The sequence below is a fragment of the Xiphias gladius genome, chromosome 15 (genome assembly GCF_016859285.1).
Source record: "Xiphias gladius isolate SHS-SW01 ecotype Sanya breed wild chromosome 15, ASM1685928v1, whole genome shotgun sequence".
Classification (NCBI taxonomy): domain Eukaryota; kingdom Metazoa; phylum Chordata; class Actinopteri; order Istiophoriformes; family Xiphiidae; genus Xiphias; species Xiphias gladius.
In genome coordinates, this window is record NC_053414.1 from 20,674,963 (window position 1) to 20,692,062 (window position 17,100).

The 17,100-nt window shown below is 39.1% G+C and overlaps 2 protein-coding genes across 5 annotated transcripts; one reads left to right on the forward strand and one right to left on the reverse strand.

The window, feature by feature from the left end:
• Positions 1-3,974: 3,974 nt before the first annotated feature.
• Positions 3,975-8,367, reverse strand: LOC120799687 (N-acetylmuramoyl-L-alanine amidase-like). 4 transcript variants are annotated; one of them, XR_005708875.1, is made up of 6 exons: positions 8,131-8,215; positions 7,875-7,996; positions 6,428-7,288; positions 5,937-6,147; positions 5,158-5,520; positions 3,975-4,426 (listed from the first exon to the last, which is right to left on the reverse strand). XR_005708875.1 is itself a non-coding variant. In XM_040144956.1 (4 exons), the coding sequence occupies exons 1-4, from the start codon at positions 8,201-8,203 to the stop codon at positions 5,217-5,219; spliced, it is 1,449 nt and encodes a 482-aa protein (XP_040000890.1). In that variant the 5' UTR covers positions 8,204-8,367; the 3' UTR covers positions 3,975-5,216. The 4 variants fall into 4 exon arrangements, 1 of the variants encoding a protein (XP_040000890.1); XR_005708873.1 differs by lacking the exon at positions 7,875-7,996 and having other exon boundaries at positions 8,131-8,367; XR_005708874.1 differs by having other exon boundaries at positions 7,875-8,367.
• Positions 8,368-9,482: 1,115 nt separating this feature from the next.
• trappc5 (trafficking protein particle complex subunit 5) lies at positions 9,483-16,176 on the forward strand. Its single transcript, XM_040145090.1, has 2 exons — positions 9,483-9,875; positions 14,854-16,176. Exons 1-2 carry the CDS (start codon positions 9,606-9,608, stop codon positions 15,148-15,150), a joined length of 567 nt encoding a protein of 188 aa, XP_040001024.1. The 5' UTR covers positions 9,483-9,605; the 3' UTR covers positions 15,151-16,176.
• Positions 16,177-17,100: the final 924 nt, after the last annotated feature.

Sequence of the window (17,100 nt, forward strand, 5' to 3'; positions counted from 1 at the left end):
TGCCTGCACATCGATGTTAGCACATGCCATGAGGACCTGAAGGACTTTACAGTTACATATCCAACACATCCTTACAAACAAGAGCCACGGTAATGCATGTGCAGGTACAAGAGATACACAAAAAATACACATTTTTAAAAAAAGGTTAAAATAAAGTGAAAAAAACATACAGTGTCTAGGTTTGTTTTACAACAGTACACCTTAGGAGACCTTAAAAGTATGAAAATCCCCATGATAAAGTAATAAGACACACTGTTCTTGCCCTTGAATATATATTCCAGTGTTTCTTCCTCAGGAAAAAATATTTTTGGATAAACTTCCCAGTTGTGAGTTTATACCACAAGCACGTTCACTGAAAGTAAAGTTATATCAGCAGGAAAACAACTCCACCCCATCGTTCCTGTTTCCTCCTCCGATGTGCCCCCTTGCAACTGTAACGTGACAGCTGTAGCACAGCGCTCCTCTGTCCACTCCTCGGTGCCCAGACGCAGGACGGCTGTAGCCTATTCATATGTTTACTTTCAGTTTCACTATGGCTCGCTTATCCTGTCTGCTAATCTGTTTTTAGCCTGTAGAGGTCTTTTTTTAAGCAGGCCTGGGTAGCTCACCAGTGAGGTAAATGCAGCTTTCAGAAAGCATATTGCATGACCTGTGCAACTCTTCCACAAGGAAATCCCCTCTCATTTGAGGAATGTGGAGATTTGGAACTAATGCGGCGCTAGGTTCTTCATCTGTTCACTTTTATTCCTCGATGGATGTTACTGAGCTCACATTTTGCCGGTCAGCTACTGAAAACTGCGGAGAGCATATTCAGTCTTTTCGCATCAACATTATTTGGAGTAGTTTTATTCCCTTTTCAGTGTCAGTTACTTTTCATTAGTGTTGAAATTGGAATTTTTTTGGGACTTCAGATTACAGAAGAGGTACCTTAATCTTTCCTTTAGAGCAGTGTGATGAGTTCACACAGGTTTCTCCCCTGTGAAGGATAATGAACCTGTAACGCCCAGACTTCAGCCGGCACCCCTGTTAATTCCACCGTGGAACTCCGAGCTTAAAACTTGGGTCTTTTTTCAATGGGCACAGCCATATGACACTTGAGATATCACAGCAAGTCACTTCTCACTGCAGATCAGAGTGATGTGTATCAAATAGGTAGAAACATACAGCACATCCTCCATTATTTCTAGTCTTTCGTCAGTGCTTGAGAGAGCAACATTTTCAACAAGCAGTTAACAGCTCGACTGTTTTCTTCAGTCGTATACAGAAGTAAACAAACCTGAACCTGAAGGGAAACAAGACATACGGGTCGTGACCAAATACAAAGTTTAAGAGGTCACATGAGTGTATACAATCACATACATAAAACGGAATGTGAATATTCCCTCACATATCTTGTGTTTTTTCCTTCTACTTATTATGAAAATGTGCTCAGTCATAATATATAATCCTTTGTCTAAACCTCACTGACCCTCCTGTGGGTCAGTCTTTACAAACTCGCTGTGGTGCAGCCAAACTTTGGTCAAACCCACAGAGCTTTGCTTTAAATCTTCAATGAGATCCTGAGGTTTCCGTAGATAGTAAATATGTCTGGCTGATGTGTACAACATGATGCACATTAGAATATATTTTTCTTTGATAATTTAACTGTTCAGTTGTATTTCTTTGTATATATCTCCCGACGATATGGTCTACATAAGTCTCCTCTACACTGCCAGAAATGGAATTCGGTAGCAGAACACTAAAACCCTTCTATTTTGACTAGATTTTGGTCTAAAACTGTGACATTTTTGAATATTTAATCTAGAAATATTAAGAATTTATCTTACAGAGGGTATAACCTTTGATGGTTCTGAAAAAACTAATCACCTGGGACCTGCAAGTGTTTCTGCTGTCAGTGAAATTGAAACCTATAAATAAGGCCTACCACACACAACTGAGAAAAATGTATATATAATGTATATGTGATGTATATATAAGTTAATGACTTAATGAAAATTTAAAACCTTTTATTACAAGGACTATACCTGATAAAGACGATTTATGTAAGTCTTGCTTTTTTATCTTTTAAGGTTTATTAATTGGATTAAAGAAGTGTCTGTGACTCTGCCTCTTGAAACTTAAATTATTAAAGATAAACAACTGCTCTTTAAAATAACACGTGGGATCCCCTTATATATCATATAAGTGCAACTTTCATCATAAGTAATATGATGGATTGCCTGAAACGTCTGAACTCCTTTTGTTACTTGATGGCTCTGTTTTTCTGTCAGTCTACCTTTGGACCTTACATCGATGCACAAACAATAAAAATCAAATACCAGCATGATAATATAGGAACACTTCATGGAAAAGTAGACAAACTTGTGTCCCCTTTTTTGAAATTAATTTTATTTTTCTGATTTATTTTCATATTTTTTTTAAAGTTTTGTTATTATTGTTCAATTAAACTGACATGTAAGGCTGATTGTTATATTGGATCATTTAACCTTAATCGTATCCCTCACATAGGATGACAATATTTTGCTTCCTTATTTTTGGAGGTGATTCGAAAACAGTAATAAAGATATTGCTGGAAAAAAAAGTATTGTAGCCTAGATTCTTCCACCTTCTATTTTTGTACCATGCTGTCATAAAACATTTGTGTCATCCATGCTATGGACCCCATCTGGAGTTCTTTGTTCTCAGCCAGGGAAACAGGCTGTCTGTGTTTGTCTAAAATCACGACGCGTAGCCTGGCCTCTCTCTCATTAACCCAGCGCTTTCGGTTGCTTGTCTGTAGTGTTTTTGAGTCTATTCCTGTACTTAATCCGCTGCATCTCTCCTCGTTAAGATGAATTCTACAAAGTAAACAGTCTGTTGAGTATAGGAGCACAGGTCAGGTCATTTAGTGTCAGTGTGTGAGGAGAAGTGGGTCAGGTTTAAGTGCAACATTGTGGGAACATGTTGGGTCTGTTTGTGGTCTTGGATCAGTGGAACTGCAGATGTAAATGCTACTTCTACTGTCTAACTCGCAGTGCGCTCTCTGGCATCCCCATATCTGGCACCTTTGACCCCTGCATTAGAACTGAAACAATAAATCAATTAGTCGATGGGCAGATAATTAATCTACATCTTTTGATATACTATTAGTCATTGAAGTTTTTTTTTTCCTTGCAGAAACGCCCAGTTCCAGCTTCTCATTTGCTTTGTTTTTTTGTTTTATATTATTTCTAACTGAATAATTGCGTGTTTTGGACAGTTGGTCTGACAAAATAACACATCTGAACATGTCACTTTAGGTTTTAGGAGGTTGTCATGGGCAGTTTTCAGTGTCTGTCATTTTATAGACCAAACAAGTAACTGATTAATTGAGTAAATAATTTTCAGATGAATCAATAATGAAAACAATTACTTGTTGCAGCTCTATCCTGCATCTTTCAGTGCATCTGTTTGATTTAAAATCTCAGCTACCTCTGAGGCATTTAAACTCTTTTCTGTGTTTTTGATGCCTGTTGTCCCCGACTGAACTTAGAGTGATTGACATGTTGCTGTGTGTGTCATTTTCAAGGGCTCTATTTACTTAGTCTAGTATTGACCTAGTCTGCATTGACTGAAGCCTTGCTCTCTTTTCTATTTGTAAGCAGACACAGCAGACTCTGTCATAAAATTATTTACCAGGTATCCTGCACACGCTTTAACTCCACTTGTATGGAGTATAATGCTTTCAGATTGTATGTCTTCTTTTTCTTCTCTGCTGGTCTTTTACCTACCTCACTGAGCACAGTAATACCTCACAGTCTGACACTGCACCCAGCCAGGTGTCTACCACCAGATTACTTCACCACTGGTTAATGTCACTTTCCTAATTAGCTGCACTGATTCAAAGCAACGGCCACTAAAATGCCTTTAGCAAGGAATGATGGTATTGTTCTGCTTAAAAATAAATCATTGTATGCTTGGAATACAAAAATTGAAAGACATCTGTTTTATTGATGTGTTTGGATAAACTCAGTCAATGATCATTCGTAAAATGCTATTAAATTATGACAAAATTAGAAATTAACAAGTCAGACATTTCACCCTGTGAAAGTGCTGCTGACCCTTTTGAGGAAAAGTCACTGATTGGAGTCAAGTTGGACGTCTGTGAATTTAACTGAAAATGTACAATGTCAGTCATTTAAGGTTTCATAGTTTGTTTTGTAAAGTTAATGCTGTGGTGAAACAATCACTACACAGTTTGAATCAACATTAATATTGCAAAATGTTTGTCAAATGCTCTTTGGTCATGACATCTGTCTGTGCTTCTTTCAGCTTTACTAAGTGTACCTGGCAATGAATCCTGCTGGTGGAAGACGTGATGCAAATGAACAAGACAGATGATAGCAACAAATGCATTTATTGCAGTTGGCCAGCGTCTTTATTGTTCTGGTTTTGAAGAGTCAGTTTCCTGTAAAATCATAAAAGGAGAAATAAGATGATTGTGCAATAAGACTGAGATTCTTAAGTGCTCTTTTGTTTTTGTTTTTTTATCTTTGGCCCACCTACTTGGGACTTGGAACGAAGTTTGTACATTCATACACCCCTGACGATGAATACATTGATAAATTGGAAGGTTCTTAAAACCTCCCCAGTGAGCAATTCACCAGAAATACATCTATTTATGCTTTGTTCGTCTTAAAACACTCTATCACGTTCTGTACGTTTCATACTGCTTGCTATTATTCAAAAATTCAAAGTTCCATATTGTGAAGATTTGGTTAAAAAGGTGAATAAACTCCACATATTAAACTGCTGGCGAATCAAGATGGTACACCCTACATGACATCCTGAGGATCGCTGTACCTCTGATGTTTACTGGATGTAAACTCATCTTAGTCCTAACGTCCTTTCAGGAGGCCAAAAACTGAATGACCTTCAAAGCGCCTGAGTCTCACCATTAAACCCCAGGTGCCCCACATGTGAGGATGACCAGAGAGATCCACTTGGTTGACCAGATTTTAATGAATCCTGCACTGGAATGGGTGGATCTGAACTGAGTCATCTACATTAAAATTATAAACTAGTCCAGAGTCTGGAGGATTAACTCAAGATCAATTTCATTCAGTGAAACTCAATTAGGGAAAAAAAAAAAAAAATAAGAAAATTAAAAAAATTAGGGAATGTGAACAGTTATCATACCCTGAAGAACCATTAATAAATGTAAGTGTAAGAATCCCAAACTGGCGGTGGGGGTCCTATCAATCCCTGAAGTGTTCCCAGCTCCTTATTTCCGAAAAGAAGGCCTCTCCTGGGCAGGCGGTGTAGTTCACCACCTGTCTGTGGCCATGGATGGTGAAGTTGGCAGCCAGTCCTCCTCCAGCTACTGCACATCGCACTAGACGATTGCGCAACAGGTCCATGGCATGGCGAGACGGCAGGGTGGCAGTGTAGTTACCGATGATTGACACGCCATACCCGATGTCATTGTGCCCCCTGGTGTGTGTGCCAAGGAGGCTCCAACCTCTCCCTTCATAGACGTAGCCGTCAGAGCCCACGACAAAGCTGAGGGCACAGAGACAGTACAGCACATGATAAATGAGTGCAATGTACAGTAACTGGTCTGAAGTAAGCTGAACAAAGTTTATGCAAAAAAATGCATATGAAAGACGATTAATCAGCAGCATTCTTTCAAAAAGTTATAATAACATTAACAATTAATAAATTATTTCTACTCAAAGGAATAGTTTGACATTTTGGGAAATATGCTTATTTGCTTTCTTGCTGAGAGTTAGATCAGAGCCAGGCTAGCTGTTTCTCCCCTTTATCAGTCATTATGCTAAGCTAGTGTAATCACCTCCTATCTCCAGGCTCATTCTTAAAGCAGTGAGATGATCAATCTCCTCATCTTACTCTCAGCAAGAAAGTGAATAAACATATTTCCCGAGATGTAAAACTATTCCTTTTCAAAAGCTGGTAACCTGTATCCTATGTCGCTCCAACCGCGGACTTCCTGGTGGAAATGCTGCATGGCTCTCATGTCGCGAGAGCACTTTGGGAAGGATAAACAGGGCGAGGATGGCTCATAGGTGTGGTGAACATACAGAAATTGGAGGGGCAGAGACAATGGGATAGGTGTACCCTTGTAGGCTTCTGCCCCCCACTGACAGCGAGAGATGATTTGAGGGCAGTCTGAAAAGAGGAAGAGAGAGGATGAGGGTCAGGATACTAAAACCACCAGAGATTTTGCTATGTCATACCCACAAGTTCGTGTTTCCAAACGGTCAAGACTGGAGTCTACAGCCACAAATTGGCTAGGCTGATATATCGGTAGATAGTAGTTTACTGATATATATATTATAACGTGGATATAAATTGGGATAGACATTTTTCACAATGTGTTAACATTTTACAAACCATGGCTGCAGCCCTGACTTGCACTTGCACCTTTTTTGATCACTTCATAGCTCACCCCAGTACTTGTGCACAAATGCCTGCAATCCATCCCTCACCGCCTTCCCAACTCCAGTGTCCATAGCGATCCATTCTGTCTTCTCCAGCTTCCAGACCAATGCTAGTGTCTCCATTATCTGGATGTGAAGTTCAAGTGGCTCCAGAATGGATCTAGAGATCTCCCTTCGCCTTGGGCTAACATGGTTGGTCACTGCATCAAGACCCTGCCCCTCATGCAAAATATAACTATAGTATCCTTTCAAAATTTCACTGAGGGCCGGCGGCTGCTCAGATCCACTTAGGTTGCTGAGGTCTGTGCCCAGTATAGTTCCATCCATGCCCCCATTAATCACAGCATCCGTGGCCAGAGTGGCAGGCCGAGACAGTTTGAACACCTTAGGGTGGTCCACACTGTCCCAGCATCCGTTAGGCCCCAGGCGATAAGGTGGTGGGAAGTCCTGGAGGCTGAGGAAGGACAGGCCCAGCGTCCTGCCTAAGGTGAGAGGAAAGATTCCAGCCGCTGGCTTCCCTTCAATCTTTGCTTTAAGTCCTGACTCGATTCCTAGCAGTAAGGGTGCGAGGGCTACTGTGGTGCCATCCGGAGCGAGAACCACCCCTCGTTCCTCTCCTTGGTCTGTCACAATATGGTGGATGGCCTTGTCAAAAAAGCTGAAGGATGAGGCATTGAGAATGGATGTCTCTAGGACCTCAGCATCAATGAGATTGTAGGACGCACCCAAGAAATGGATGGTCATCGCATCGTCGTGGCCAGCGGTCCTCCGCAGGGCCCTGACCAGAGTCAGGGGGGACAGACCAGGGTCGGACTCCTCAACCTGCTGCACAGCGCGGATGAAGCTGTCCATGTTGCGCAGGTGGAGACCTGATAACGGCAGAAATGAGGAAAAAAAGAAGTGAAGGAGGAACACTGAAGTGCATTCATGGGTCAGCGAAGGAACTCTTTAGTTATTTCAAATAACAGTTGCACTCTGGCCACTCCTTAATGGCATCATAAAAATCAAGTTCAGAGAAATGACCGCTTGAATCACTGTACGAGTTGTAGAAAGAAGAAAATAAAAAAGGGTAAGACAGCGATTTTAATACCCCCTCAAATGTGTGTGGCGCAGTTAATGCTACTGACATCTTAATGGCATTGTTCAGATCACAGCTAAATTAAGGAGTGGAGGAAATTTATTGAGGTGAGGATATAAATTCCAGCCCCCTTGCTGGAATTTATGTTTTGATTTTTAAAAATGCAAGGTCATCCCCATCATCATTAATATTTCCGTTGGACGCGCCCTTTGACTTAGAAAAAATTGCAACACCCTCCCTAAAAACAACAACAGAGATAGGTTGGTACACTATGTTTCACAGTTAATAACTAGAAGAGACGAAGCATAAAAGAATTTATAGGTCAAGTTTAAACATCAGTAACCTTATATCCTTATTAAAAAATAAATGTGAATTACATCAGAAGATGGTGTGAGCTGATGTGTGTGACATCAGATGCTTGACTGTCCTTCGGAGCTAAACTGAGCACATGATGAGTTCATAGTAAGCACTCAGGAAAAACTGCTGTTTCTTCACTTTCCTAGAGAGAAAATATTCCTTATCAGCATACCAAAATGAAACTGTTAGCCTGATGAAGAATTTAACTCATGATAATCATTGTAAATGCCGTCAACAACACTCAAACTTTTGCATCTTTTTATTAATTAAATTTACCTGTCGGCCTGCTGCAGACAGACAAGAAGCAGAATAAAGCCAGAACAAAAATCGAAAATCCAGGTAAAGTCATGTTCCTAGTCAACTCCTAGTCGCTGCCTCCAAAAAAAAACAAATAGTTTCCGTTAAACAGAACCAGAACGATAATCCTCAACATGCAGACTTTTCAAAAATGTAAACTGAGTAGCACAGTTGTGCTCCCTACAAGTTCTGAGATGAGTTGTGTAGTTTTATTTGTGTAGGTGTACGTGCATGACTGCAGTGTTGTGACCCAATAGGGGAGAGTACTCTTTGTACACTGATGGCTCCAAATATTGATTTAGACTACAGTACGTTAAAGTGTTTCACAAGCAAAACAAAGCCTGGGCCGCCCAGTAAGGTTTCTTACAAATAAGTGCTTTGTCTAAAATTATATTGTATCATATTGTCACTCTTTACCTCAGATTTTACACAGCCTTGTACAGAATTACAATATGTGAATTCGATAAACACAACAGAAGTGAAAGATAAAGCAGATTTATGGTTAATGTTTACCGTCTCATATGATGTGTGCATCTGTTTGTGTTCTCGGCAGTGTCAGGAAACGTTTTTAGTCGCCGGTAATAAACAGTCAACGATATGTGACCTTTAAATGCAGGGGGAATTACAGACAAACAGAACTGTCCTGATCTGAGGTGGATTTTGTGCTGATAAACCATGAAGCTGGCAATACTGTCACCAATGGGATACATAAACATGCAGTCATAATATTGACCGATTTTGTCACAAAATCAAGAAAATATCCCCCTGGTAGTAATTGTGCACTTAAAGAAGCTTTAAGAATGATAGTAAACACTTCTGGAAGTTCAGGTTTCATAGAGATGGGGGGCAAAATCATGAAGCATCATTTTAATTTCAGAACCAAACTTTTGGATTACGATTGTCCTTTAATAGTTTGTACATAGTAAGCTGTGGTAATATGAAGGTTAGTCATTAAACCATTTCAAATCAAAAGGCTAAATGTGAATTTGTGTCATTCATTTTATGTGAACCCACAAAGATAAACAAATGAATACATTTTCAGGATGTATTATAAATGAATTATTAATTATATTAATATATAAATTATGAATAATTTCTAGAATTTTAAAATGTTCAATTCCTTCTCATCGATTTTATTTGTCATGGTCTTGTATTAATTTTATCCAGTTTTACATTATTGTATTTATTAATTTTTTTTTTAAATTAGACTTACTTATTATCTGGTAATGTCATATCATTTTGACTTACTAGGTTGAAAATGTTACTCGCAGATTAGTCAGAATGGTGACTGTAAAAGTGATGATTTTTATTTTTTACGTTTGATCAGTGGTGTCACGTGACAAGCTGACGTTCACCGTCGGAGCAGGAAGTAACACAAACGACAACAAAAGCAGGTGTAGTGAGCGATCATACGAACTGCCTTTGCACCGGTACAGCCGTTCATTGAAATCATAATGGAGACTCGCTTCACCAGAGGCAAGTCTGCCATTTTGGAGCGGCCCCTGAGCCGGGCCAAGACCGAGGTGAGCGTGAGCGCCTTCGCCCTGCTCTTCTCGGAGGTGGTGCAGTACTGCCAGAGCCGAGTGTACTCGGTGTCCGAGCTGCAGGCTCGTCTGTCCGACCTGGGTCAGCGGGTCGGAGGCAGCCTGCTGGACGTGCTGGTGCTAAGAGAGAAGAACGGCAAGAGAGAGACCAAAGTCCTGAACATACTGCTTTTCATCAAGGTACACACCAGCTCTCTCTCTCTCTCTCTCTCTCTCTCTCTCTCTCTCTCTCTGTGTGTGTGTGTGTGTGTGTGTGTGTGTGTGTGTGTGTGTGTGTGTGTGTGTGTGTGTGTGTGTGTGTGTGTGAGTGATATTGGAAGAGCAACTGTTTGCAAAGCCATTCATTTGCTCTTCAATGGGAACATAGATCCATAGCAGGAAAAGCACAGAGCCAGTCCCAAAGGCCAGGGAGGTGGAAAGTAACTAAGTACATTTACTCAAGCACTGTACTTAATTACAGTTTTGAGGAACTTGTACTTTACCTGAGTTCCATTTTGAGCTACTTTATCCATTTACTCCACAGTATTTCAGAGGGAAATGTTTTACTTTTATTTTACAGTTTAGTGACTAGTTACTTTGCAGATTCAGATTATTAATACAAAATATAATAACAAAAAAAGAATTATGATGTATTTTTGTAGATTAAGCTACCCAGTAGTATATAAAGTAGTTAGAATTAGTCCCACATTTACCAGCTGCAACATTAAAATGAAGCTTACTCATTCATACATCAATAAACCCAATCCATTATTACATATTATTCTCAAATGGGCAATTCTGCATAATGAGGACTTTGACTTCCAGTACTTTCTGTATATTTTGATGCTGTGTTTCTACAATGTGTCATTGCTACTTATACTTAAGTAAAGGTTCTGAGTAATCCTTCCATCGCTGGTGAGCAGTGGTGGAAAGTAACTAAGTACTTTACTTAAGTAGAGTTTTGAGGTACTTGTACTTTACCTGTGTATTTTCATTTTATGCTGCTTTTTACTTCTACTCCATTACAGTTCAGAGAGAAATATTGTACTTTTTACTCCACTACATTCACCTGGCAGCTGTAGTCACTGCTTACTTTTCAAATTAAGATTGTATGTATTAAAAAAAAAAAAAAAAAAACATGATAAGGTTATTATTACAACACCAAACCCCAACACAGCAGTGTCTCCTTGGGGTCCCCTGTCTTGTTCCAGTTGTATGAGTTGTTAGCAGTTCCACAAAGTGACATTTCCTCCTCTAAAACTCTGATGGTTTTATTTAAATAAGTGGTTGTGGCCTAAAGAGGTCAAATTATCCATTATTTCAAAAGAGCAAACATTAGAGACAAAGTGAACAGAGAGAAATATTGTACTTCTTACTCCACTACATTTTTCTGATTGCTTAAGTTACTTTGTAGATTGACATTTTCCATTATTCAAACACTGCAAAAAACTTCATCTTACCAAGTCATTTGTAATTTCTCAAAAGTTGTAGAAACAAGTTGATTTTTTTTCAACAGGTTTAAACAAATCTAACTAGGCTGGTAGATTTTTTTTCTTTTTTACTTGTATTATAATAACTTATTATTTTAAGAAAAAAAGACTTTTAGGACTTAATTAATAATTACGTGGTACAATGAAAAATGAAATGTTTTCAAAAATAGCTAAAAATTCACTGCACCTTCATTAGCTAACATCAAAGTGTTACATGTTTAATTAAATTTTACTAATATTGCTTATTTACTTTTACTTGAGTAGAACTTTAGATGCAGGACTTTTACATGTATTGATACCCTACTTTCACTTAAATAAAGAATCTGAATACTTATATCTGAATATATGTGATCTGAATACCACTGGCAATAAAAAGCCGTAAGAACAGATAAGAAAAGGGAAACATATGTGAGAGGAGAGGTCAAGAAGCTTTAGGTAATACAGTGGACATCCTTCAAAATTAAGAATCGGAATCAGCTTTATTGGCCAAGTATGTTTACAAAAACAAGAAATATGACTATGGTTTCCTGTAGTTCTTGATGCACCTGTACGGGAAGATACACTAAATCTGACAATGATGATCCTGGATAACTGGTCTCCCATGTACATAAATCCAGCCATGGCCGTACCCACCATCGAGGCCACCGAGGTCCAGACCTCGTACAGGTGTACATAGGTGTACAAGGTGTACATAATAAAAGATGTGAAATAACTGCCTCAAAATAACTCTGCTTTGGTGCCGCAAAGATATTGTACGACGCCAAGACAACCGACTTTTTCTCGTCTGCTCACCGGCGCCATTGCTTGTTTGTGTGTGTGTGGGGGGGGGGGGGGGGTGGAGTGAATGATCTTGTCATTACTAAGAAATCTGTACTTAACATGGTGGTTCTTTGATTATGTCAACAAACCAGACAGGCTAGTGTTGTGTCATTCGCGAATGTTTCACGTTTCAAAAGACCGAATCTTTTGGGGGAACGAAGCACTTCCTGAACTGATCCGTCCTCAGTCAGTTCAGTCGAGTTCTCGGTCAGTTGCGAGCAAAGGCGAGTGATTCACTGAATCACCTGAATCCCTCACTGAGTGAGTGACTCAGGTCATACGTTTGCAGGGGGAACGGGGTGCGTTCAGGACAGCAAATACACAGCTGATTCAGGTTTCTGACATTAAGCTGCGGTGAAAGGATGGCTATAGGGATACAGTGAAAAGAGAGAGTGTGTGTGTGTGTGTGTGTGTGTGTGTGTGTGTGTGTGTGTGTGTGTGTGTGTGTCTCGCTCCAAATCTGTATATAATAAACAAGAAATGTAAACAATGTGGGATATTTCCAGAACAAAAGGCAGTCCTGAACTTGGAAGCATACCAGTAGCCAGTCTCGACACAATCATTTCTCCGCTTTAGGCTACGTGAAGTTATCGCTCCTATGGCCATTGTAACCTTAAGACCAGACAGATAGCTTATAGACAAGGTAGGTAGGTACTTTATTGATCCCAGAGGGAACTCACTTTGCCACAGCAGCAACACACATACAGTACAACATAACGTCATGAGTAAGTGAGACAAACAAGTAGCAATAGAACAAAATGTGATTGAGTGATTTGTAGTTTACAATGTTTGGTGAAACCTGCAGTATGACACAACGGTTGGCTGCTCTGGTGTAGCTCCGAGAGAGAAGACAGTGGCTGAGTCGCTGCTTTGAACTGCTTTGCCCATCACTAGTCACACGCTGATTTCAGACAGTATTACACATGATGCATAACTTTCATTTCAACAACCCAGTTTCCAAGGTGCACGTACAGCAGCAATAAACAAACATGTTGTACTGACTATTCCGTAAAACATCACAAGACATACATATGATTTTTAAAAAAACATACATGGGGAAATCATTGGTGTCCACCAAACTTTTAGTGTAACCTTTTGTTGTAAACTGACTGGGTGTTCTCAGAAAATCTACTATATGTATATATAGACCTGCTTTATATGAAAAGTGCCCTGAGGTAATAATTATGATTTTACTCTATATACAGCAAACAAAAATGACTTTACTTGTCTTGAATTAAGTTTCTTGTGACACATATTTCTGCCCATACCTTGTCTTGTACCCTTGCACGTTTTTTTTTTCACTTTTTTGCTGCAATAAATAAATAATATAAAAATAAAAATAAAAACCCACAGTGATTAAGCTTGAATTTTATGATAACAGGAAAGCTCTTTTAAAAAACATAAACAATCAGGCATTATGTATTTTAAACAGGTAAAGCAGCCAGATGACGCAAGAAAATGAAGCACAAAATAATCAAATAGTTTAAAAATCACACCAACTAGAGACCATCTCACGATGGGATCACATGAGTACTCAGTAGTCCTGTAATAATGGGAAAGGAAGAGATACAGGACAGGATGAGGAGACTGAGAGAAAAAGAAAGAGAGAAGGTGATGGACAGAGGAAGAGCAAGTACACTACAAAAAGCAAAATCTAATTAAGATGAAATATCTTAAATCAAGGCAACATATGCTTGTTTTTTGTCTGACAAGATATTTCTTCTTACCAGGCAGTTTTCACTTTAGAGTATTTAACTTTTTCAAACTTATCTTTGCTTGTTTTAAATATCTTGGCAAGTGAGTTTTCCTGTTTTGTTGCCAGATAATTTAGCTTATTTCAAGTAATATTTCCCCCATTTTATTGTTTTTTTTTTTCTTGTTTTTCAGAGCTGAGCTTTTGCAGTGCCCAGAATAGGATTAGCATTATGTCCCTGTGCTGTGTAACACAAACAAAAACGGGCTGACCTGATCACATTCAAACAATGTCGGCCTAGTTACCACAGAGATACATGTTCTTTGCTTGTTACTGTGGAACCTATAGGCTCAATTTAATTGCAGCATTTAAACTGATTCTCATGCATTTCTGTTTGACAGATAATTTACGCTACTGCCCACTGAAACTAACCGCCTATATTCTGCCTTTGATGCAGGAACGTGATATTACTGGGTTTCATAAAGTCTGTACATCATTGCATCATTTCCAACTTTATTTTGTAGCAAAAGTGGCATTTTATGTTTTACTCTTGAAGGACATCACAGAGCCAGAGCACATCAATTACAATATGATATAAAAAAAGCTTCACCAACACTTTTATTATTATTTTCTATCATCATTGCACTAATTAACTGTTTAAAGAAAAAAAACACCATCTGCCTCCAGCTGCAGGTTTGAGGTGTTGTGTGTTCGCATCATACCGCTCTGCACCATTCAGGCAACAATGCGATTTCCTGGCGAGGCATCTTTGCATTTGTTGAGCTGTTGTCGTCATGCGTCACTGTGATTGGCACAGCGGTTTCAGAGCTACAACACCAGAGATGTGACTGGCTAAGAGTGTATTTAATAATCACCACATCCTCTGATTTATATTCACCTCAGCCAGCCCTTTAGCACTTTGCACTGACGCACTTACATAAACCAATATAACAAGTGTTCCTACCATTTTGTGCCTATCGTTGTGCTCTTGTGATTGAAACAGAGCCCTCAGGTCAGCGAAACATAGTCAGTGAACAGGTATGATCTCAATACATTTGAATATTGGGAACTGTATGAAACATTCACTCGTTAAACTTTTAGTGTAGTGTTAGTCAGTGAAATCCCAGTGTGAACCTCCACCTACCCGCTCCTCAGTCATTTGCTTTGTGCTCCACAGGTTTCTGTGTGGAGAGCCTTGTTCGGCAAGGAGGCAGACAAGCTGGAGCAGGCCAACGACGACGACAAGACCTACTACATCATCGAAAAGGAGCCCCTCGTCAACACGTACATCTCTGTTCCTAAAGAGAACAGCACCTTGAACTGTGCAGCCTTCACCGGAGGGATCGTAGAGGCCATCCTCAACCACAGTGGCTTCCCCGCCAAGGTCACCGTCCACTGGCACAAGGGCACCACGCTCATGATCAAGTTTGACGAGGCGGTGATCACCAGAGACAAGGCACTGGAGAGCAGATAGGGGAGAGATTGGATGAGAGATTGAGTGGGTGGAGGTATGATGTTAATTTAAGTGCTGGAGTGTCTCGACCGCTGCAGACAGTGTTCATTCAAGAGAACTTAATCTGGATGCAGAAAGAAAGGGAGAGTAGGGCTGCAGTTAACAGTTCTTTGGATTACTGATTAATGTTCAGAAATTTTTCTTGATTAATCGATTGTTTGGTATATAAAATGTCAGAAAACAGGGAAAAATGTCCGTTACCATTCATATCATTACATATTCGGATTGCTTGTTTTGTCCGATCCACAGCCTGAAACCCAAAGCTATTCAGTTTACTTTCATAGACATAAAATAAACAGCAAATCTTCATATTCAACAGGCTGGAACCAGTTGTCTTTTTTCTTTTTTGCTTTAAAAATGTGTTAATCATCTATCAAAATTGTTGTCAATTACCTTCCTATTGCTCAACTGGTCGACTGACACTCAGCTAATCGTTTCAGCACTAAAGGAAAGTATACTGTATACTGCTTTGAACGTATCTGTTACTAAGACATATTTATTGATTATTGATTTCACTCCTTTGCAGTGAAAAGTAGGACTTTGCTAGACAAATTCAGAATGTAAACATTACACCAAAAAGTCTATTTATTAATCTGATTAACAGCTGGTTAATCTTGTGCTGCATATGAGGTTTTTGGGTGTTTTTTTGTTTTTTGTTTTTTTTTACATCATATTAAGGGGAAACCGAACAATTTCCAAGCTAAACAGCTGATGGGAAATTTTCCATTTCCTCATATCATCATATTAGTCAGATAAAAGGCCTGATGGGATAATAGTTGTATCCTTCACAGACTGTCTGTACATGTCTGTGTTATGGGATCAACACAAAACTGTAACACAGTCTAACAGGGATGTGTTCAAAAGGTGGAGCTGCTTTACTCGTGTCACATGTTAAGCCTGCAATTTAAGCATTATTGGTGGCATGTATGTTTATGCAAAATAATGTCTATACCTGTATTTTGTTCTGATAAAACGTAAATAAACACATGAAGGTATGTTTTTGGATAAATAATTTTTTTAGGTTTGAAGAAATTATGGATGTTTTGCCATGTAGGATACTGCAACTGGAAAATTAAGTGTTAGGAAATCAGGCAGGGAAGGTGAGTCATTTGTCCGAGAGAGGGAAAAAAAAAGACTTCTCACTCCGCTCCTGTTTCTGGGAACCACAAATGTGTGATTAGACTAGATTAGATTAGACAGTTGAATTCAGTCACAAGAGAAGGCCTATTTTTACCCAAAACAACCTTTAAGGTAAATGGACTTAATTCTGTACACGATGACACTTAATGACATTTGACAGTTTTATTCAACTGCTTGCAAAGTTTGTCCTGGTTGAAACGTGACTGAAAATAATTGTAGTAATGGTGAAATTTATTATGCATGCAGTCATGCAGAGCGGTAACCTTTTCACTGAGTGATCAGTAAAATAGAAATACCTGTACAATGTAACGTAATCCAGCACAACAGTCATGTAATGAGTACTGTCTTTTAAATTCCAGACACTGGGCCTCTGTGTTGAAATTATGTTCTAATGTTTTTACCACCTCATTTACATATGTGGAGGAGCAAAAGCATTGGATCAGCTTATACCTTTGCCAAGGCTGCGTTCTTAAGGTTTAGAAAGTACTCCAAAGTTTTTAAATCAGATGCATCAAATCAATCAAATACAGGAAATACACATTGAGACAGACAAAGATTTTAACTTTTGTAGAATAACCTGTGAATATTAGGTATTTGTACGGGGATGATTGATGCAAAAGTGAGTCAAACTTATGACCCTTGAATTATTGTCCACTAAATTGTTAAGGGTATATAACTTTGAGGCTACTTTATGAACCATATTTAGTTTAAAAAGCCATAGTGGAAAAATTCAAAATCTTATAAAACCTCTTTGTGAAAAAACAACCTTGA

Bases quoted from the DNA above. Each gene is read 5' to 3' on its own strand.
- LOC120799687 (XM_040144956.1), bottom strand. From the start codon at position 8,203: ATGACTTTACCTGGATTTTCGATTTTTGTTCTGGCTTTATTCTGCTTC. The intron at 7,289-8,130 runs GTAAATTTAATT...TGCCGTTATCAG, and splicing joins TGTCTGCAGCAGGCCGACAG to GTCTCCACCTGCGCAACATG. The intron at 6,148-6,427 runs GTGAGCTATGAA...TCCTCTTTTCAG, and splicing joins ATTTGTGCACAAGTACTGGG to ACTGCCCTCAAATCATCTCT.
- trappc5 (XM_040145090.1), top strand. From the start codon at position 9,606: ATGGAGACTCGCTTCACCAGAGGCAAGTCTGCCATTTTGGAGCGGCCC. The intron at 9,876-14,853 runs GTACACACCAGC...TGTGCTCCACAG, and splicing joins ACATACTGCTTTTCATCAAG to GTTTCTGTGTGGAGAGCCTT.